Raw genomic sequence first — 23,890 nt, forward strand, 5'->3', positions numbered from 1 at the left:
TATGATTAGTGAATTTTAGCTATGGTTCAGCCCACTAATCCAAGATCAAGTCCAAGATTCTCCACTAAGTGTGCTTAGGTGTCATGAGACATTTAAAGCATGAAAGACATTCACAAAATGTGATTATATGATGTGGCAATGGGGTGTAGCAAGCAAATGCTCACCTCCCCCTCTAAAATTTAATTGGATTGGACTTCTCCCAATTCAATTAAATTTATTTCCAACAACACACATCAAATATTCACTTAATGCATATGAAATTAGAAAACTACCCCTAATACAAAAACTAGTCTAGGTGCCCTAAAATACTAGGGTTGAAAAATCCTACATTTCTAGGGTACCTTACCTATATTATGGATCCCTAAATACAAGGTCCAAAAATAATGAATCCTTAATCTAATAAGTACAAAGATATGTGGGCTCATACTTAGCCCATGGGCTCGAAATATACCCTAAGGCTCATGAGAACCCTAAGGCCTTCTCTTGTATCTCTGGCCCAATCTTCTTGGAGTCTTCTATCCAATGCCCTTGCGGGGTAGGATTGCATCACAAAAGACCTACAGACTTCACCATAAGGCTACATTTAACAAAGAGGCGGACCACATGATCAAGGAAGTCCACGAGGGTTCATTCGAAACGCACGCCAACGAGCATGCTATGGCCAGGAAGATCCTGAGAGCAGGTTATTACTGGCTCACCATGGAAAGTGATTGGTGCATCCATGTAAGGAAATGCCATAAATGTCAAGCGTTTGCGAACAATGTCAATGCTCCGCCACATCCCCTGAATGTCATGTCCTCCCCTTGGCCTTTTTCCATGTGGGGAATAGATGTCATAGGGGCCATCGAACCCAAGGCTTCGAACGGTCATCACTTCATTCTCATGGGAATAGATTATTTCACCAAATGGGTCAAAGTGGCTTCCTACACCAATGTCACGAGGAGTGTAGTGGTCAGTTTCATAATGAGGGTGCTGATTTGTCGGTACGGACTCCCTAGGAAGATCATTACTAACAATGGCACCAATCTGAATAACAAGATGATGTAGGAAATGTGCGCGGATTTCAAAATCCAGCATCACAATTCCACGCCCTACCGGCCAAAGATGAATGGAGCCGTGGAAGCAGCCAACAAGAATATTAAGAAAATTATTCAGAAGATGACAGTGTTATACAAAGATTGGCATGAGATGTTGCCTTTTGCCTTGCATGGATACTGAACTTCGGTACGAACTTCTACTGGGGCAACGCCGTATTCCTTGGTTTATGGAACGAAAGCGGTACTCCCATTTGAAGTAGAGATCCCTTCCCAGAGAATACTTGCAGAATCAAGTTTAGAAGAATCAGAGTGGGCTCACACACGCTATGACCAACTCAACCTTATTGAAGGTAAGCGCTTGACGGCCATGAGCCACGGGCGCCTGTATCAACAAAGAATGAAGATTGCGTTCGACAAGAAGGTGCACTTGTGCAAGTTCCATGAGGGGGACCTTGTGATGAAAAAGATGTCCCACGCTGTTAAAGATAATCGAGGGAAGTGGGCCCCGAACTACGAAGGACCTTTCATTGTGAAAAAGGCTTTTTCCGAAGGGGCCCTAGTGCTTACCAACATGGATGGCGAGGAGCTACCTTTACCCGTGAACTCTGATGTTGTCAAGCGATACTATGCTTAGAATTTGGGGCAATTAAGGATATCGCTAAATGTTTTTTCATTTTTATGTGTTCTTCTTGGTTTCCCCCAGGAATTCATGTCTGCTGTAATTTTCTCGTCACGGTCTTTTAAAAAGAAGAGAATATGAGTTTGAGACTTCAGTCCTCACTTTGTGTGCTTTAAACCATGTACGGTTGTGATAACCTGAGCCTTTTCACTCAGTCCATGAGATGCCCCAAGCGCTTAATTAAAACTGAACCTAACCAACTTTCACTAAAAAGATTGTTGCATTTGAAAACACTCATGCATACGTATACACATGCATATTTTATGACAACAAGGGCAAAATCGTCTTAGGCAGTGGTCAGATGCCGGGACGAAGCTGAAGGCAGAAACCCATCAAGGTAAAACGGTAACGTGGCCACGGTGTGCCACGCAATGTTGTTTCCTACTTTCAGGTACTTAGGGACGAACGCAGGTAGAGGCTAGGGTCACGACCGATGGATCGTTGTCCCTTGCCTAGCTCCGGACAAACGGAAAGCGCTGATGCAAGGCAACCTAGTATCCTTTAAATTCCCAGTAATTATTTACTGTTGTGTTTTTAAAATAAATACTGGATGCCTAATATACCCTGAGGGGGTTTGAGTAAGCGAACAGCGACCTATAGAAAGCCATACTTATTTCTTCCCCAAAAAAAAAAAAATGCAAGTGTGTGCATGACATGAGATTGGCTCTCCAATGTGCATATATGTATAAACAAATGTGAACGAAACAAAAAAAAAATTGTATGTTAATAAAATACTCCAAATGTGCGTAGGTAATTTTTGGTAGCAAAATACTTTGAATATGGACATCTGTAATTTTGACACAATCCCTTGAGCATGCATATATGAATTCTTTTCAAAAAATATATGTGTGGTAACTAGAATGTTTTGAATATCCTTGTATATTGATATAAATAGCAGGATATTTTGCGCGTGTGCACGGTCGTAAGTGTTCTTCTTTAAGGAAATATGTGCATAAGTTTGTTCTAAATTGAAAAAATTAGCATGCCGTTTTTTTGCTTTAAAATAGTATTTCCTTGTAAATTAACTTTCCAAATGTTTGTCCTCACAGGAAATGGCTCCGAAAAAGCTTTCTGCGAAGAGATCTAGGAGGGACACCGCGGCTGAAGGGACCAATGCCGCTCCTGAATTTGATAGCCACCGTTTCAGGAGCGCTGAGCACCAGCAGCATTTCGAGGCCATCAAAGGATGGTCGTTCCATAGAGAGAGACGCGTCCAGCTCAGGGACGATGAGTACACAGATTTTCAGGAAGAAATAGCTCACCGACAGTGGACATCACTGGTCACTCCGATGGCTAAGTTTGACCCAGATATAGTCCTGGAGTTTTATGTTAATGCTTGGCCCACAGAAGAGGGAGTGTGGGATATGCGGTCATGGGTAAGGGGTCACTAGATCCCCTTTTACGCAGATGCCCTCAACCAGTTCCTGGGTGACCCGCTAGTGCTGGAGGAAGGCCAGGAGTGTGAGTTTAGTCAGAGGAGGAACAGGGCCGATAGGTTCGACGAGGAGGCCATTGCCCAGCTATTATGCATACTGGGTCAGGATTTCGCCCGGACCGCTGCCGAGAAGCGGGTGCAGATCATGCGCACCATCATGACCACCCTGACCCAGATGTGGATGACATTGCTGCTCAGCAATGCCCTGCCTAGTGATCATAACTCCAACCTTCCTCTGCCGAAGTGTCAGCTTGTGTATGCCATCCTGACACGGATGAGCGTCCATGTGGCTCAGTTGATTGCTGACGCCATCTATTTATTTGCAGGTATGCCACCCACCAGGCACCCTCTAGACCCGGATAAGTCTAACAGGGCCCTGGGGTTTCTAGCATTGATCACGGGCCTCTGCCAGTCATTCGGGGTTCTCATCACACCTAGTAAGGTGATCCGGCCGCCGATCACCCGGGCCTTCATTGAGAAGTATTGCAAGCCTAGGCAAGCGCAGGGTGATGCACCACAGGCCGCACACACACTGCCACCACCTCATCAGGCTGATCCTGCTGGGTCATTAGGCATGGAGCGGCATCTATAGCACTTGGTTTGCCAGCAGGCGGCCAACCACCGGGGGCAGGTGCAGATACACGAGTGTCTCTACCAGCTCAGCCTCAGTCTGCAGGACCAGGATTTCGTTCCTTTTGCGTGCCCTACTCCATATCAGTTTAGGACTGAGGTTGCATGGCCCGGAGATTGGCCCGAGGCCCAGGTGGAGGAGGCGTCTGCAGGTGCACCCGGCGATGCAGAGGAGGCCCGCATGGATGAGGAGATGACAGACTTGCTCGGTTTCTTGGGAGGAAGCGGTGCCGCGTGACCGAGGTCACCACATTTTTTTGACATTACTGTTTCTTTTTATTAGTTTGCTATTGACGTTTTCTGTTATTGTCTATCTTGTTGTTCGCATTACTATTTCCTGTTCATATGGTTACTAACATTGCTATTATTATCGTTCATTCCTGTTAGAAATTTTTGGCGTTATGGCTCTCAGTTTTTTCGTCACCGTTTTCTGCGACTTACCATTTCGTGCATTTTTTTGTTTACCTTGTGGTTAGACGTAAGTAGGTAGTGTGCGCCCTCGTCCGCACGACCATTTCAGAGAAAAAGAGAAAAAAAAAAGGAGGAAGGAAATGAACAAATGATAAGTAACTTAAAAAAGAAAAAAAAAAGGAAAAGGAAAAGAGAGCAAGTAAGAAAAGAAAAAGAAAGAAGGAAAAAAGAAAATAATAAAAAAAATAAAAAGTTGTCTAGCTAAAAACAACATGCTTGTGAAAAGAGATAACTTCCAACTTTTCTTTGAAAAAAATTCACTGATCATAACTAGTTTTTGAAAAAAAAAAATTGTATACGCCTGAAGGGTAAATGCTGTGAAAGTTTTTTCGGACACCCAAAATAGACTCGGATGAATGCATGAATTGATAAAAGAACATATTTTGGAAACACTGGGTTGACTAAAATAGAGACAATGAACTACGAGCCCTAGCATCACATGACCAAAAAAAAATTCGACGCTTGAGTGTCCACATAGGTGCATGCATGACTAGTTTTGCATAAAATTTCCAAATCATCATTGTTGCATTTGTGTCATGGAAATAATTTGGGACATTCCCTTTTATCCTTGAACCGAACCAAACCTTGACATACATCATGTCCAACCGTGCTACAAGCCTTGGGCCAAAATCCCAATTTACCATAAACCTTGACCTAGGGTGAGAATGTCAATCCTTGCCCTCAGAAGAAAACAAAAAGAGAAAATTTCCAATCGAAGAGTGGGAGGAAGCAAAGAAAGGAAAGAAAATTCTCGATCAAGGATCAGAAGAAAACAAAAGAAATATGCAGAAAGGTCTTTGGACCAGACAATATCTGGACAATACAAAATTGTCACCAAGTAAACAAAAAAGGGAGGGGAAAGGAAGCCACGACCTAAAATGGTCCTCTCCCTTTGATTGCCAACCAAAATCCTGTGCGTCGGTGACTTGTTCACCTCACACTAAACAAAAGTTCCCACCAAATGAACCCATTCCCAAGACAAAGTCGTATTGATCCATGATCACGTATGTAGTCTTTGATTTGATAGGAAATGACTTGCAAAGCCTAGTCATGACATATCTATGGTTCAGAATTAGGATGAAACACTTACCTATGTGAGATTGATACACTTTGAGTGATTTTCTTCTATTTTTGTTGAGCCCAGTGTTTCCTCTAAATGGTCATTTAGAAGCAAAATGCTAACATCCAAAGTCTCATTTATGGTTATGAGAAAATTTCATCAGCATGCTCCCCTTCCCCGGTAGACACGTTGTTTTTCATCCGAAAAACATATGTTGCTCTGATTAGTTGGAAGTTTTCTCTCTTTACTAAAGCATGTTCGCATTTTAGTGAAGAAAACACCGAGACTATTTTTAGTCTCACAAGTTATCCAGAACTACGTAGGTTTGAGTTCCTCATTGAGGATACGTAGGAGCAAGAGCTTCGCTTTTGTTGGCCGCCCCATAATCTCAGTCATACTAACCTTGGAGTCATGTGACAGGCAGAAATACCCAAGCGGTTATCCGTATAAACCTTTTGCTATCTATAAGACTCAAAGCATGATAGCACGTAGAGACTAATGTCATGGCGAGACTTTGGAACCCCAATAGGTTTTGCCTTTTCCATATACTCATAACAAAACTCAATAGCTTCTTTCGCAATGTACCTTTCAACAATAGAAGCTTCAAGACGGTGTAGATTCTTTGTATACCCTTTTAAGATCTTCATGTATCGCTCAACCAGGTACATCGATTGCAAATAAATGGAACCGCAATATTTAATTTCCCTCACCAAATGAACAATTAAGTGAACCATGATGTCAAAAAATGAAGGAGGAAAATACATCTCCAACTGACACAAGGTAACAACAACCTCATTTTCTAGCTTATCTAACTTGAGAGGATCAATGACTTTGCTACAATTGAAGAAAAAACACAGGCGAGTTATGGCATGGCTGACTTTCTAAGGCAAAATGTCTCGTATCGCCACAACTAACAGTTGCTTCATCAAGACATGGAAATCACAAGACTTTAAGCCAACTAACTTTAGATCCTTCAACTGCACAAGGCTCTTAATATTTTAAGAGTATCCATGTGGCACTTTGACACGACGCGGACACTGGCAAAAATTTATCTTTTCCTTTCTGGACAAAGTATGACAAGCTGGAGGCAAGTATATTTTCTTACCATCAAACCTTGGATGTAACTGACAACAACCTCATTTTCTAGCTTATCTAACTTGAGAGGATCAATGACTTTGCTACAATTGAAGAAAAAACACAGGCGAGTTATGGCATGGCTGACTTTCTAAGGCAAAATGTCTCGTATCGCCACAACTAACAGTTGCTTCATCAAGACATGGAAATCACAAGACTTTAAGCCAACTAACTTTAGATCCTTCAACTGCACAAGGCTCTTAATATTTTAAGAGTATCCATGTGGCACTTTGACACGACGCGGACACTGGCAAAAATTTATCTTTTCCTTTCTGGACAAAGTATGACAAGCTGGAGGCAAGTATATTTTCTTACCATCAAACCTTGGATGTAATTGGTCTCGTATACCCATCTCAAGTAGATCTTGGCGAGTATTCAAACCATCCTTTGTCTTGCCTTGAATGTTAAGAAGTGTGTTGATGACATTATCACAAACATTTTTCTCAACATGCATAACATCAATACAATGTCTGACATCTAGATCGGACCAATATGAAAGATCAAATAATATCGACCTCTTCTTCCATATGAATGGTTTTTTTCCATCTTTTGGGTCTTTCCAAAACCAGTATTGATGTCATCAACCTACTCAAGAACTTGTTCACCAGTTAATGGTATCGGCACAATATCATGCTCTTGACTTCCATTAAAAGGGTGATAAGCTTTCAGAAAGCGTTGATGTCGAGTGTATACTATTTTTCTTCCATGTTTCAGTTGTACGTAGATTGTATCTTCTTCACAGATAGGACATGCACGATGATCCTTAACACTGTATCCACTGAAGTTCTCGTATGCTAGAAAGTCATTAATGGTACAAAATAACATTGCACGCAACTTGAATGTTTCATTTTGATATCCATCAAACACAGCAACCCCCTCGTCCCACAACTTTGTCAAGTCTTCAATCAAGGGATTGAGATAAACATTAATGTCATTTTCTGGTTATCTTTGTACTTTACGATAAGCTGAAGACCTGTTAAGAACTGCTTGCATTTTTGAACCCCTTGTGACCATTTTGGTAGATGAAACCAGGTTTGAATTAATCTCTAAAATTTTAAGTATCAAATTCTTAGTTGTGCTTTTATTGTATGAAGAAGTTGGCTTCGAAAATTAATTTTTAAGAATGCTACCTAATTTAACTTTGGTTTCGCATGAACAAACTACAAAGCCATGTTGTTATGTAATATTAAGTACTCGTGTAGGAGTTGATATTGTGTAGAGTTTAAACTCATTTTACTGTACCATAAACTGAAGACCAGTTAATTATGGCTTGCGTTTCGGAACCCCTTGTCACCATTTTTAAAGCTGAAACCAGGTTTGAATCTGTATAATTTTATGTATTAAATGCTGTTTGTGCTTTTATTGTATAGTGAGTAGTTTGGACAATTAATTGCTCACTCTGGCTGAATCCTGGATCATCATGTTTTATGTTGAAAAATGTTGTATTCTCACTCAAGATCCGTGAAATCCTTAACTATTTTTGTATAATTAGTTATTATTGTGAATTATGTTATGGATATTGTGAATGGTGACATTAGAACCTGATTCACTAGTATATATGTTATAATGCATATACACGTGAGCCTTTGGTGGTTGTCATGAAACTAACATTATATATATGCCTGAAAAAATTAATAAATTTAAGAAGTCATGAAACTAACATTCAATTAATAAATTTAAGAAGTCATGAAACTAACATTATATATATGCCTGAAAAAATTATCCTCCGTGGCATTTATGTGCTTTTGATTAGGGTTTCCTTCAGACCCCATTTGTCCATAGATCCTAAGTTATTACCTACCCTTTGTAATCTACAGGACAAGACCTCAAATTTTAAATAGGAAACAATGAAAGTCTTTAAATCAAGCTGTAAAGGGTGGCTTCATCCAACAGCCCTTGTCCAGACGATGTTGTATCTCTAATATTTCAACAAAACGAAATGCAAATAAGCTTCTCATGTTCTTTACAATTAAATTTCACAGTATAAATAATTCAGAGATTACCGTAATCCTCAGAGTAAACAAAAGTTACCATTATTGAAGATATAAAACATTTAAGCTAAAACCAGAGGGAGATTACTTCTGCAATCTTCTCTTTTAAGCTGTCATCATCATTATATTTGGAATCTACATCCTCTTCCTTCAGACACGATATAATCAAGTCTTTCAAGGGTACTGGATCATTTAGTTGAATGGCATTGAAATGGCCAAAACGGCTAAGAACTTGCTGATACATAAGTTCTTTGCTGCAAATGAATTAAGGATAGAATGTCAATGACCAATTCACGAAAGCAGTGAGATGGAGGGCCAAAATTATTTTATATCTCTAACATGCTCCATCATAAAAGAATGCTTTTGGCCTAAAGCCTGAACAATGAACTGTCTAACACTCCCAAAAATTTAACTTGCTAGTGTCTATTGCTTTGAAGAATTGATTCTCAGACTTGTTTAGATCAGCACAACAATGTTTTAATTTCCTGTTTTCTTATTAAAATAAATTGATTTCACAACTACTTAAAATTAAAAAGTAATACTAAGCCTTTGCTTGTAATTGACATGGGGTAGGGATTTTAATAAAGAAAGTGGGCTTGTGTGAGGATTTTTCTTATAAGATAAATGGATGGGTATCTTAGCAGAAGAAGGGGATCATGTTTTCAAGACCCAAACCATTTCCCCTTACCCTCTCATTCTTTCACGCATCCAATCATAGGGGAGAGTGGGACAGAGCTTCACCCACATACTCACTTGAAGCTAGGGCTTTGAGATGAGAGATTGAAGGTGGAATACCACTGTCTTCCCAGTCAAGCGTGCTCACAATAGAAGAAAGGGAGAAAAGAAACTCCATGGAAGTTGTACTGACCCTATGGTTCTTGTCATGGCTGTCTTGATTGAATGGGAATGGTATGTTAACGTGTTGTTAGATTGGTCTTGAGTAGAAATGATTTTTGAGATTGCCTCAGTTATTTCCTTTAATCTGTTTTTTGACTTGTGATGTTATTGGCTGAAATAACTAAGTGACTACTAGAGTAGTAATAGAAATGTAACTCCTCAGACTTTACATTCATGAGGTATAACCACACATTATTTTAATTTTTCTCTTACTCTTATTTGCTTATTCTTCAGATTGTTTAAAAAAAAAAAATAAAGAACACTAAGAGAGAAATAAGGTAGGTCAAAACAGTGGTCTTGTCCCCTCCAAATTGGGGGACAATCACTAGTAAAAAAGTTGAAGATGTTATATAGGTTTTTTCAATGCCACCTGGTTAATAAGAACAAATAAAGATTCAAAACAACAAAGAAGGTTGACAAGGAAAAAAGAAAACAAGATGGAAATTACGGAAACATAGGAAGAGGATATGACGTAAGTTAACAAGATTCAATGATGGTGGGAATAGATGTGATTCGGGAACCAACCAGCCATGGTGAGATTTTGTTTAGAATTTGTAAAACAAACGGTACAGAAGAAGGGCTTAGATTCCTCAACATTTTGAGGCCATGTAGGGTGTAAAACATATGTTCCCTTCACAATGAAAACATATCAGGATATACTCGTGAAGATGCTGATGAGTTCATTTTTTGTAGCTACAATGGACACAACTGGGTATCTTCCAAGGTAGAATGGTTTCATGAGTAAAGAACACTCCAAAGTGAATCTGAAGTTATTCCTTTCTTGAAAGCATCAATAAGTGACTGTTTTTTCAATCTTGAAATCAGATTTTACCTTTTATTTTAATTTTGTATTTTTTAAACTTTTAGATAACAAATAATTACGAAAACAATCTTAGTATTGTACACCAAAATATTTAGGACAAAGAATCTATTTTTTTTAAATGTAAATTAATTATTTCAGGGTATTAAAGAAATTTTATACATTTAATTAAAATAAAATCTCAATTTTCTCTCCTCCATAATTCATGTATCCTATTCCTCTCTCCTTAGTGATCACGTTCTCGGTTCCCATATATCCTTTCTCTCTTCTCTGTATCTCACGTTCTCGTACATATCCCATTTCTCCCACCTTGCCACCATGGACATGCCACTGGCTGCAGCATTGTACCCGGTGGTTGCGGAGGTAAAACCTGTGGGTGAGAGTAGAGAGAGAGTGCGAGTGAAGCAGAGTAGAAAAATAGATAGATGAAAGAAGCAAGAATACTCATGGTGAGTGCAAAATTTTGGTGCTGAATTGCAAAGATAGTCACGAACTGATGGTGGATGGAGCTTGAATAGTTTACTAGGTGAGGGAGACAAAGAAATTTGGAAATTTTGGATGAAACTTGAAGATGTGGTAACATACGAGAGAGAAAGATACCTTTGGCCTAATTATAGAGAAAGTGTGTGAAATGTATTTCCAAAAGAAAGGACAAAGGGTTGAGAATCTCTATCACATGCATGCTGATTTGTAATAGTGAGCCACAAATTCATTAACATGAATTTTAAATGTAACACAGGGAAAAAAAAAACTAAGAAAATACTCTTTATAATCGCATACCACATTTTAATTTAGACATATAAAATAGAGACATTATAGAAGAATGTAATTTCAATTCATTTATAAAGTAACATAATATAATATATAAAAAGATTACTGCACAACTATATATAATCTTCTTTTATATTTTTCTGGTCTCTTCCAACCTTGGATCTTAGGTCGTCACTCCTCTAAACTAGACCTTGGATTAAGCACATACAATTTAGTATTTTCCCACTCAACTAAATTGTTTCTCACATCCTACTCCAGTCTTTAGCAGTTCTGATTGCAGTAATGGGCAATTTTTCTTAAGATACTCAAAACCATCAGAATGCATCATGGCTGCAATAGACATAATAATGAAAGAAATGATATGAGAATCAACTGTCAACTAACAAATAATGTAGACACCAAAATGATGAAAATATATTACAAGCAAAGAAGTAATTGACTATGAACTCAAATGTAGAGTTGGGTTTGAAAGTTAAGCATGGAAACTCACCATCAAAGTTTTCAGCAGAAAATTTTTGACAGATGGACTTCAAGTGGGTAGCACGATAACGATCAGCAAGAGCAAAAATATAGGCAACAGAATCTACAGATATGTCTTTACAAAGTATAGATTCACACATCAACATTAGTCTTGGCAAACCATACTTTTCTCCAGCAGCTAACAACTTTGCTATAAATGATTCAGACAACGAAGGAAAGAATGACGAATCCAACATAAAGAGCTCTTCATCTTCCAAAAGAGTGTCTCTATAAACAAAATGAAGTAAAGCCTGCCCAACATAGAACACGATAAAAATTAGATAACCAACCAAACGATAGGTCAGATTTTAACTGAATTAAATAGCATCTATCTTGTGTGGAACAAAAAACAGCTACAAAGGTATAGAGAAAAAAAGGAACTTTTAATGAATGTGACACCTTGAAAACCTTAGGTTCCATGTCAATAACAACTATCTCCTGATCATCCTTCTTCATCGCATTAAAAAATTGAGTTTCAAACATGGTTGATTGAGCTGCCAAAACAAGCTTATGAGCATGAAACCTTTCTCCACCAACCAAGAAAGTAACATCAAATGATTCCTCATCCTCTAACAACATCCCAAAATGTTCACCAATATCAGATTCAGGAACCTGTATTGTGTTTAACTGAGAATAATCTATGGACGACACTAAAACCACAATAGTGCAATTTATCTTCAAGCAGTCATCCTTGAGAAAATTTGACGTCTCAAGGTGTCTCCGTTTGAAAAACCGCGTATAGCCCCTATTACACAACATGTGCATCATTGATCACTATATACGTAATGTTCACCACAAAAAATGGATACAAGAGCTAATAAATCATGATGATATCCAAATCATATCACCAAAATCACAAGGTTCTCTAGTTCCTTTGGAAATTTAATTTTTATGTCTTATATTCTAATAAAAGAGCTATCTCTTTAACCCCTGACAATAGGTGAAAAAAGATTAAAAGCAAAATCAATAACACTTTGCTTTATTTTAAAGACTATATTGTTTACATAAATGTTGGACATACGAATATAATAAGTTTGTATAGAGACTAAAACTAAATTTTAAAATATAAAAAAACGAAGATACATTTCAATCTTTATTTTCTAAAAATAAAAATAAAGAAAACACTGACACTAACCACATGCTGCCATGGTTTATGAGAGTGTAAGGCCCAATCGTGAGGGAGTGACTGAAGTTGCTATGAACCTTGTGCTCTCCTTTCTTGCATAGGTCGAGCAACGTGAGATCGAACAACGCACAAACGTTGGTGCTCTCGGAATGGAGTGCAACAAAGACAGAGACATAAGCAGCATTATCTTTGGGGTCCCTACCATCAAGGAAAAAGTATATGGCCCATTGGAACTCTCCCACTATGAAAATCTCACTCACGATGTATTTCCCAATGCCCATTCCCTTCGTTAGTGAGTAACCCTTGATCACAAACTCGTGGGAACCACTCATTGTCTCTGTCACCGATTTTGAACTCGTTTGGGACCCTAGAACACTCCTACTCACCATTGTTGGGTTGCACATCGCACGCGACATTTTCTAAGGAAGTAAATTTTTCTCGAAAAGTAAAGGAACACGGATTTGCACTGAATCAGATCTTATGTTTTTGGCTTCAATCCAACTAAGTTATGGATTTCATTAAATTTTACATTAAATAAATAATAAATGGCAAGTGAATAAAAGAACGATGGCATTTAATGATTTAAAGATTTTTCTTTTATACTTTAATCTGATCTTTATTCTTGAAGCTTTTGTGCGCATGAGAACAACTAGGTTTTCGTATCAAATATCATCAATGACTTACACATTATAAAAAACAATTGTGGTTTACTATCTTTTTAGTCTCTAAACTCTTTAGGATTTCTATTTGTAATACCTGAGCTTTTTCTTACTAGTCAATGTTCCTTAATTTTTTATTAGGGACTAGAATAAAAAATCCTAAAAATTTTAGTGATTAAAAATATAATATGTTCCCATTTTGTCCTATTCGAGGAAAACGTTAGAAAAACCAAAAAGGGGGTCTGCGAATTTTGAAAAGAAGAGTTCGGGAATTGTTTACGCACGGGGAAGGTATACATGCCCGTCACAATGGACGACAACCTTTAATCGAGTGTACATAACGTAACTTCAAAATTATGTATTTTTCTTTTTTATGTTTCTTTATTTTTTTCGGGTTGACAAGGGTGTTGCCCTTGCTCCTACGTATCCTCAGGTGCGATGAGGAATTCAGATATGTTCTTTAAGTTCGAATGTTTTGTGTGTTAAGTTGGTTTTATGTTTTTTGAAAGATTCATTTTAATTGTGAGCAAAAAGATCATTTAACGCGTTGGACCTTGAAATGATGTTTTAACTTTTGAAAAGAGGAGAGAATCATTAAGGAGTTGGACCTTGAAATGATCTCAAGTGATATTTGATAAAAAGTAGTTAGTTATGAGTTGATTTTATCTTGGTTTCGTTCGTTAACTTCCAACCTCTTTAAAGATAACTTTACAACATTAGTGATCAGTTAAGATTGAACTTTACAAAGAAAATGAAATCACCGATGATAGATGGAGGAAATGAATATGCACAAAACACAAGGGGGACCCATAAGGGTGCATCGATAACATTCAAATATCAAACACAAAACTAATCGATGCCCACACGAAGAACACTGAACAAGGAACAATGTAGGGTTCGATCATGGTCGTGATTCGGTAGCGCCTCGGCTTCATGTTCTCTTCTTTCTTCTTCTACTCTCTAAATTCTCTCAATATCCTTCAATGCTGAACCTTGGAACCCTATACTCAACCCCCTTCACGCCTATTTATAGCCAAAAATTGCATTCGGTGGACCTGCAACTCACCCAGGCAAGCTGCGACTTAGCCATGAAGCAATTGGCTCGCCTAGGCGAGCCAGAGGCTAGACTAGGGGAGCTAGGGTCCAGGAAACTCAATGAAAAGAACTTTTTGCCCCCTCCTTTTGGTATCTTTTGCATTCCTGATCTAAACATTGAACTATCCTTCATTTTATGCGATAACTGGTGTCGAACAACACAGTTTGGCTAGCGAGAATCAATGAATGACAATCCCCTGACGAAATTAGGGTATAACACTTCAGATGAACATTTCACTCCTATTTATGAGAGTTATGGGCAAAAGGCTTAAGATGGATTCTATTTGGCTGATGGATATTTGTTCAAAGAGGGAAAGCTTTGCATACCCCAAGGATCCATCGGGAAATTACTTGTGAAACAGAGCCATGAGGATGGCCTCATGGGCCATTTTGGGATAGACAAGACCCTTGTCTTACTCAAAGAAAAGTTTTATTGGCCCCATATGAAGAAAGATGTCCTTAAGCATTCACTACAAGAAAAATGACCTAAGCCTACGGGCGCCTTTTTCCTACAGACATTAATTAGTGTAGATAAATCTCAAAAATACTTCTACCTACAAGAGACTAATGTAGGTAAAACTCAACCATTTGTACCAACCATTATTTGGTGTAAGTAAATTCATTAAAACTGAAAAAAGACTTCTACCTACAATTACATTGTGTAGGTAAAACTCCAAAAAACTTGTGCATATGGTTGATTAGTGTAGGTAAAACGCAAAAGGATTACTATTTGCAAAAACATAGTGTAGGCAAAATTCTAAAAAACTTATACCTACAACTACATGATGTAGATAAAACTTCATAAAACATGTGCCTATAATTGGTTGATGTAGGTATAACCTCAAAAGTCTTATACCTACGATTGTTGGTGTAAGTAAAACTCTTTAAGACTGTTTAAATTTGAATATTAATCTCTTGTTTTTTTAGTAAATACTCAATCTCAAAAAATAACCATTCAATTTAAATTAATTTTTAGTTAATAATTGTTCAAAATTTTAAAGATAAAATATATTAATTAGTAATATTAAATTTTAATTTAGATTAACATTATTTTTTTGGATTAATTTAGATTAACATTATCTTTTATGGCAATTTCTTGTTAGTTTCAGCAATGATATTCATTTTATCTTGAAATCAATCTACAAAATGGCCACAAGCCTTTGGATTATGGACCGGGCCTTTGAATTGATGCAAAGAAGGTACTAGTTTAGTTTCACCAAAATAACCCGTAGACGAAAACGTTGAAAACACATCCGTCTGCCCCAACATTACAAGGTGGATCCCTTCTCTCTTTTCTTCCTTTCCCCGTTTGTTTCCCTTCTTCTCTCAGGAAATTCCTCAATCACGCTTTTCCGTTTTTTTCTTTTTTGCAATTCCTTCGCAATTTTCCCTTTTCTTTTTCGTTTTCCCCTCTTTTTTTCTTCTTCTTACGTGTTTCACACCGCGAAGAATAATTTGATTGATTGATTAACGCATCAGGAGAAATTTCAGTTACATTGCAAACTTATCTGAACTTGATTCAGTTTTCTATATGCTTCAGCTTTTGTATATTATTATATTATTATTTGTTTTTATTTATACTTTGCCTGACTTGCTGCATATATAATGTAATAGTTCGATTTCCATGCCCTTGGTTTGCGTGTTTATCTGTTCGTGTTTGGGTAAAGAGAGTGTGTAGCCATATGATACATCATCATCTTCTTCTTCTTCGTTCTGGACACGCGACAATTAACATAGGGTTTGGGATTGATGCGCAGGTTACATGGCATGTTGCCGTTACTTGCTGAGTTTTATTTTGAAATTTGAATTGAAATAAGAATGTTGATTGTGAATGGTTTAACTGAACCCCTACTTTCTAGTTCATTCTCTTTTATTTTTTTCTTTTTTTTTTGTTTTGAGTAGTGGTGATTGCTACACAACTAGATACAATTAGCTATGAGTTTTAAAATGAGTCAATTAGATTCAAAAGGAGTTGTAGGGACCACTCATTTATTGAAAGGTCAATTAATATTTGTATTGTGTGTGTGTGGAATGGGTGTGTTTGTGATTTGGAGACAAATTTTAGAGAGAGAAATGCTGATTGAAAGAGTTAGGGTTAGGATGTATGTGTTTTTTGTCAAAACTAAACAAGGTTGATTAGACAGTTGGTGGACTAATCTTTATTCACAGTGTTTTCTTTTATTCTTATTGTCCTCTATCTCTGCAGTGACATTATAATTCAAGGGCTGACCATCCTTCCTCCAGTTGACTCTCCAAACACTGATGGAATAGATCCAGGTAAATTATTATTATTATTTCCACTGGCTTTCAGAGGAAAACATTAGATAAAAAGAAAAAAGGGAAAAAGCTATGTGGGATTAACAATATACTGGTACTTAGTTGTTTATTAGATGCTATATGTGAGCTAAATCTCTGTTCAAATATTAGGCGACTCATGTTTAAGAAAGAATTTGACACAAGCTATGTGGGATTCAATTCTGGATCAGAGCTTCTCTCTTGTCAGAATTTATGTAATGCGTACCTTGACTTCAAAATACATGTCATCTTGCTACCTTCTATATGGCTGCTCTGTGCCACTATATGGAATTGACTCCTATGCTTTTGACATTAGTTTGTAAATATTGCAATTCAACTTGTTTATTTATGGAAGAATTCATTCAGCCTTATTTTGGTTGCTAAAGAAAAAAATAATTGCTTATAATTTTTGTTTGAGTGCAGCCAAATTGCTATTCCAGAGTTATAAGTGTTAATGGCAATGAACATATTATAATATTTGCGAAGAGGGACATTAAACAGTGGGAAGAGCTTACATATGATTACAGGTTTACCTCTTCTCCAAATGAGGCAGAGGGAGCAATTACTGTTATTATTATTAGGAGTGTTTGGAAAGCATCCTTGAATATCTTGCTGATCAGAAGGACCCTACTACTTTATGCCAGAAATTTATTGATGAGTTTGATCGATGCATCCTCAGTTATTTCGCATTTAATTGGAACCAAGCTTCTTATATGATTAGTCAGGTACAGTATATATAATTTAGAACAAAACTTTGCATGCAGTATACTTCAAGCAGATTTTGGTACTAATAAGTGTCCTAACATTTGTTACTTTTGGGGATGATAATAATAGGCAATGTATAAGTAGAGTATTATAGTATTTGTATCATCCTCGTATTTATTGAACAGATTTGGCTATATTGTTTGGGGATGTTTAAAAAAAATGTATATATGAGATGCTTGTAATACTTCTTACAAAGTAATAAAATTAAAAAATATATATTTAATATTTTTTCATTTAATAATAAGATTATTAGTAATATATTACAGGAGATTTATTCAAACATAAATATGCAAGGTTATTATTAGGAATTGGAATTTGTGTCCCCTGAGAATGTCTCCTAGTGTATCCAATTGATTGATGAGGTCCGGCTGCTTCCTGAAGACCATAAAGCAAAAGTAGAAAAGCTGGAGGTAGACTTCATACTAATAATAATTAAAAAATGTTTAAAAAGAAATAAGAGAAAATCACGTGAGATTGAAAAATAGAGTAGGAAATTAATTTAAATTAGAAAAGAGATGAGGAAATCAAGAAAGACATATAAGAAAGAAGAAGAGAAATCTGATAAAAAGAAAATTTTCAAAACGAAAAGGTGTAATTCACCTTTTATACATAAAACTATCAATTAAAATATCATATTTCACACAAAATTACAAATTTATTTTAAAAAAATTATCGATCTATGAAACTTTAATCTCACTTGCCATAAAATCTTTCACATTTACTCACATTTGCAGATTTGCTTGCTACCTTTGAACCTTTAAAATCATTTTGCATTCCGAATTTGTCACAAGCCTCTAATTATTTAAATAAAAAAATCTAAGAAATTTTCATAAAAAAAGAAGAGGAATTGAACAAGAGAGTTAATGAAGAACGAGAAATGCTCCATGAAAGCTAAGGAAAAGGAGAGACATACAATTTAAGTGGAACTGAAAATACGAAATTTAAAAAGCAAGAAAATTTTCTTGTTTGTGCGGTGACACAAAGCAAGTAAAGAACGTAACCATGCTTTAGCATAGTAATAGTAATCAATCACACTTTGGACATGAGGAAGTAAGAGTAGAAGGTGACGACATGACCCTTAACGCCTACGGCAGGGTTAGTATCGTTGGTCCAACAATTGCGGTTGTTAAGTGATATATCATATGTTTCATGTTACATAATACTCCATATAATTAAGACATGCAGCATCTGATTACCTTTGGATTCGACAACGAAGCAACTCCGGCGTCCTCCACCTCTGGCTCTGGGGAAACATGGTTCCTCACCTCAATCGCTGCGTCATCATCTTCCATCATTTCCAGGCTTATTTTCCCTCTGCTGCGTCACCCTTCAGATTTATATATATACATGCACTTCAGGTTTTATAACAGGTACGAATACTTAATTATTGGAGTATTATCTAATGATTATTGATTTTTAATAATTATTTTAAAACTTGTATATGATTTTTTATTTTTCATTTATGAAAAATTAAAATGAAACACTTAATTAGAAGTTAAAACTTTTAGTATACTTACAACATACTCAGTTGTTTTACTTATGTTGAATAATATTCAGTTCATGTTAGTATAATATATTTGTATTGATAATATAAAATAATTTTACCCATTCATTTAATATTTAATTAAAAAGGTTATATTGAATGAAAACTCATTTACAACTATAAATGTAAATCGTTTCCTCAAATTTAAATATTGCCATTTAAATGTCGATAGTTTCATTAGTTTGACTTAAGAGTTGAGACTTATTACCCGGTACATGATAAAGGGATGCGGTTGGAATGCAGTGGAAGTAGTTTAACCGGAGGAGGACTAGTTAAATGAGACATATGACATATTTTAAACAATTCTGTTTCAATAGGATAGGAGGCAGATAGCTATTTCGTTCAAAATAGAACCATGGTAATGTGAGACATATGACCATATGTTCTTGGTAATGTGGCTATCTGCATGTGCATGAATAGCTCAAGAGTGAATCAGAACCATGGTCATGTGAGTTCAAGTGCTTGGTTCTTTGACATGGATATTATTATTTTATATGATTTTGATATTTCATATTTGCATATGATTATATTTATAGTTTCTAGCAATTTTTTCATTTCAGCTTAATTCATATATTGCTGATTTGCAGGGTGTAAAATGTGGTATTTATGGTGCCAATTCTGCAGAATGGATTATGAGCATGCAGGTACATTTTATTTTTGAATTTGCTTCCCTTGTTTTCTTGTCAGTTTTTTCCATCTTAATTTTTCTGCTCACTCTATATGTTGGAGGTTTCTATTGTATTATTTAGATGTTGATATGTTGATTTTTGTTTCTTTTTTGTGCTGAGTATCTATTGTTATTTCTATTTCTACTGTATTGTTTCTTTGGTAGTTGGATTTTTGTAGTCCTTATTGAGCTTAATGGAGAATAAGATATTTCTATATTGAAGCTTTGTTTCTTATATTGAATATCTACTCTTTGCAGAGAGTTCCACTTATTTACGAACAAAGTCCTTTTAAAATAATGCAAGTAAAGAACTTACACTGAAACTTGTCCGGTACCTAAAATTGTGATATATAACTTTTCTAACAATGATATGTTTTTTGAAGTTTACTGCATGCAGTAAATTCAAATGGTGCATGGTACTGGGAGAATATCTCATTGTACAAATATTCATTTTTCAAATTAAACTTATAATTTTCAGATGCTTTGACACTCTCATTCATATGACACAGTCACACAGGTGTTGGGGCTATAGAGTTTATTATATGCCATTCAGAGGTCTGAATTGCACTTGCAGAAGAGAAGAAGATACCTGAGGTTCTCCTATCTAAACCCTCTGTTTTATAGCAGTTTAATTGTTAGGAAGGATTTGAGAGTTGTGTACAATCTTTTGTAAACAGTTAGTCTCACCCAAATATTTGTTTTGAAACTTTTCAGCTATTCAAGACATTTCCAAATGCAACAAAGTATCTCAAGAGCATGTTTTGTTGATTCTCTCCTTTCTTTCCTAAAATGCTTGTGCTTTAGAAAGAAGCATTCATTTTTATGTCTTTGTTACAACAATTAATGAATATAACTTTTTTGTGCAATGGAAATGAAAATATAAGGATATCTTGTAAATGGAAACTTGGGGATTGTTTGGTTTGACCAATTTATACAGAATCATATACATTGGAATTTATTTTTCTGAGGTTAATTTCAGTCATGACCTCAAGGAATTAATTATGTCTTTTGCTTTGAATATTTTGTGTTTCCCATTCCTAATTCAATTTTTAATACTGCCACAGGATCAAACTCAGAGCTTTGAACTTCCAATTAAGAAAAGGATGTATACATATCATACCTTCCACTCGCACATACTTTTTTTAGGACCATTGAGGAGATATTCATATGGCATGGTGCTTCAATTGGTTTCTGGCGTGGGGTAAGTATTTGTAGTATATGTATATATCTGTCATTACGAAATGAACATTTGATGTAATAATTAAACTTTGGATTTGTTTGATTCCCCCCCCCCCCCCCCCCACAAAAGTTGAACTTCGGATTTGGAATATGACCATCATTTACTCAATGGCTGTAGGATGTCAAATTGTTAATTGATGATGTTGGGGAACTAAAACCAACTATTTTCTGTGTTGTTCCCCGTGTGCTTGATAGAGTGTACTCAGGTAAACTCTTGAAAATTCTCATGATTGTTGACAGTTTGATGATCTTTCCATAATCATATAATCTTGATGGTAAAATTATTATTTCAATAGGACAAAGCTACTCTGCAAATTATTTCTTGATCATTGGAGTAGCATTTTTCTTACTTTTCTTTTTCATTTTTCTTCCTTCCCCTTCCCAATTGGGAAAAAAATGCATTGACTCTCAACCCCTATCTGATACACAGGTTTGACACAGAAGATTTCTTCTGGGGGCTTCTTGAAGAAGACATTAAAGAAAGACAGTAGAATCTCCTTTTATGTTTATTATTATTTTCAAAACTCAAAAAGAAAGACAGATTTGAACTGTAATTATGTTTATGTATGAACATGCGCACACAGTAGAATCTCCTTTTATGTTTATGTAGTCTAATTTTGGATTTTGAATGCTAATTATATGGGTCTAAAATTGTTCTTGATTAATTTGATTAGGGAAATGGCGATTAGCTAATACTTCTAGATTTAAATTTATTTCTTATAAATATAAATCAATAAAATTAAGAGCACAACTATAAAATTATGTCTAACTGAAATATATGTGGAAGTTATTCTGATGTCTTGTCACTCTAACTCTGTGTATATATGCAAAAGATATTGTAGACATCTTTATGGTCCTTGTACTAGATTATGGCCTTGATGTCTTGTCACTCTAATAGTGGAGGGTCAGCTCTAGCCAAGGCCTAGGTAATTATGAACTTGGCAAAGCTAGTTGGAGTTGGAGCTGGAAGGATCGTTGGATTGCTGCACTGCCCACATTCAATTATGTATGTTATAAGCTCTCTCTAAGATCTAAACATTTACCTACAGTTGAAGATTATAGGTACATGTTAAAGACTTTTACCTACAGTTAGGAGATGTAAGTAAAAGTTAATGACTTTTACCTACACACTATACATAGTAGGCAAAATCTATACTGACAGATAATTAGTTGTCATTATACGCCCCCTCAAAGTTGACGGAAGAAACGTCTGTAGGACAAGGTTTATTATACATTTACCTACGGATTTTTTACTTATAGTGACAGTTTTTGTCTGTAGGTATAGGTCATTTTTCTTGTAATATAATGCTTTTATAAAAAAATCAATACTCTTTCAAATTAATTGTTTTTTAATTTATAATTTTTTCGTACATTTTTAATTTATAATTTTATTATCAAATCAAATAATTAGAATACTGTTTTTAAAATTTTTTTTTTTACACTTAATCAATTTTTAGTTTTGGAATTCTTATTTTAAACAGGAAAACTAAATCAAGTTATTTTAAGCTCATAATTTATGGCATTTGAAAATTACATACACGTAGCTTACCAATTCCTTGTTTGGGGAACTTCCATAACCTCATAGCTGACTCTAAATGGTTCTTTAGGAGAATCTTCTTGCAGAAAGAAAAATAAGAAAAAAAACAAAACAAAAGAATGAGTTTCATGAACTAACCATCCACAGTACCTTTATTTCAGAAGATCAATGATAAAAATAATGACTAATGTTTCTCACCTACCGTAATACCCTTGCTTTCCAAGCTTTTCATCAAGCAGTCAGTAAGAAATTCTCCTCCAAGCAAAATCAACTTGTGCTTCCTAATTAAAAGTTTTTCATAAGCCACTCTCAACCTGTAAGAAATTCTCCTCCATGTAAATTTATCAATAAAAAAAAGATTAAGTAATTTTTTGAAGAAATGTCAGTATAATAATATATTGTATTGGTTAATAATAATAATAATCCTGCCTAGGTTAGCTTTGCTATTCTTAGCCGGTCCCAAGCCCAGATAAAAGGAGAGGGTTGTGTTAGGCTTTCGACAGCCAACGTAAAACTTTGTCGAATCTCTACGACATGGATCAATTACGTAATAATGTGAATGCTAGGTCGTTGCCCGGAAGCAACGCGCTGTATGGCTCGAGTACAGTGTCAAAAGAGCAAGGGCCGCTGCATCGCCGCCCGGATGTAGTGAAAAGTAAGCAAGGGTTCCCACATTTTCGTGAACGGGTGTGGGTAAAGAAGCTAGTTCATGACAGAAGGATTCGCTTTGGTACATGGAATATAGGCACACTTACTGGAAAATCTATGGAAATAGTGGATGTTATGGTGAGGAGGAAGATCAATTTTATGTGCCTACAAGAAACTAAGTGGACAGGTGAAAAAGCGAAAGAATTAGACAACTCGGGATTTAAGCTGTGGTATACGGGAAAAATCAGATCAAGAAATGGGGTAGGGATTATTGTGGACAAGGAGTGGAAGAAGGATGTCGTGGATGTAAAAAGAGTAGGAGATCGTATCATAGCCTTAAAATTGGTAGTGGGACAGGACACCTTTAATGTTATTAGTGGGTACGCACCTCAGGTTGGGTTAGCAGAACACTTTAAGGTAAAATTTTGGGAGGATCTAGAAGGGGTACTTCAGGATATACCCCAAGGAGAGAAAGTTTTCCTAGGAGGGGATCTCAATGGACATGTAGGTAGCGTGGCTAGAGGTTTTGAGGGGGTGCATGGGGGTTTTGGCCTAGGGGAGATGAATGGGGAGGGTAAATCCATCTTGGAGTTTTCGGAGGCTTTGGATCTTTCTATAGCCAATACATGGTTTAAGAAAAGAGAGGAACATCTTATCACTTACAAAAGTGGAGGGACATGTTCTCAGATAGATTTCTTCCTTATCAGGAAGTCTGATAGGAAGTATTGCTTGAACTGTAAAGTTATCCCAGGAGAGAGCTTGACTACCCAACATAGAGTTTTGGTTATGGATGTAAGAATTAGAGATAGGGCAAAGAGAAGAAGTCCTATGGTAGCACCAAGGATCAAATGGTGGCACTTGAAGGGTGAGAA

The 23,890-nt window shown here is 36.2% G+C and overlaps 1 protein-coding gene and 1 long non-coding RNA gene across 5 annotated transcripts; one reads left to right on the forward strand and one right to left on the reverse strand.

The window, feature by feature from the left end:
• Nucleotides 1-10,967: 10,967 nt before the first annotated feature.
• Nucleotides 10,968-13,053, reverse strand: LOC114398289 (BTB/POZ and MATH domain-containing protein 4-like). The gene is made up of 4 exons (XM_028360472.1): nucleotides 12,580-13,053; nucleotides 11,844-12,189; nucleotides 11,416-11,695; nucleotides 10,968-11,255 (listed from the first exon to the last, which is right to left on the reverse strand). Exons 1-4 carry the CDS (start codon nucleotides 12,984-12,986, stop codon nucleotides 11,152-11,154), a joined length of 1,137 nt encoding a protein of 378 aa, XP_028216273.1. The 5' UTR covers nucleotides 12,987-13,053; the 3' UTR covers nucleotides 10,968-11,151.
• Nucleotides 13,054-15,492: 2,439 nt separating this feature from the next.
• LOC114399958 lies at nucleotides 15,493-21,436 on the forward strand. Of its 4 annotated transcripts, none has more exons than XR_003663873.1 (8): nucleotides 15,493-15,599; nucleotides 16,531-16,601; nucleotides 17,043-17,344; nucleotides 19,515-19,571; nucleotides 20,104-20,188; nucleotides 20,659-20,795; nucleotides 20,952-21,039; nucleotides 21,264-21,436. It is a non-coding gene; the product is annotated as an uncharacterized LOC114399958 (long non-coding RNA). The 4 variants fall into 4 exon arrangements; XR_003663872.1 differs by having other exon boundaries at nucleotides 20,112-20,188; XR_003663875.1 differs by lacking the exons at nucleotides 15,493-15,599; nucleotides 16,531-16,601; nucleotides 17,043-17,344 and adding an exon at nucleotides 18,093-18,754.
• The last annotated feature ends 2,454 nt before the right edge of the window (nucleotides 21,437-23,890 follow it).

Source organism: Glycine soja, chromosome 19 (assembly GCF_004193775.1).
Source record: "Glycine soja cultivar W05 chromosome 19, ASM419377v2, whole genome shotgun sequence".
NCBI classification, from domain to species: Eukaryota; Viridiplantae; Streptophyta; class Magnoliopsida; order Fabales; family Fabaceae; genus Glycine; species Glycine soja.

Coding starts and splice junctions, on each gene's coding strand:
- LOC114398289 (XM_028360472.1), bottom strand. CDS start 12,986: ATGTCGCGTGCGATGTGCAACCCAACAATGGTGAGTAGGAGTGTTCTA. Junction 12,190..12,579: donor ATAAACCATGGCAGCATGTG/GTTAGTGTCAGT, acceptor GTTGTGTAATAG/GGGCTATACGCGGTTTTTCA. Junction 11,256..11,415: donor TTCTGCTGAAAACTTTGATG/GTGAGTTTCCAT, acceptor TGTCTATTGCAG/CCATGATGCATTCTGATGGT.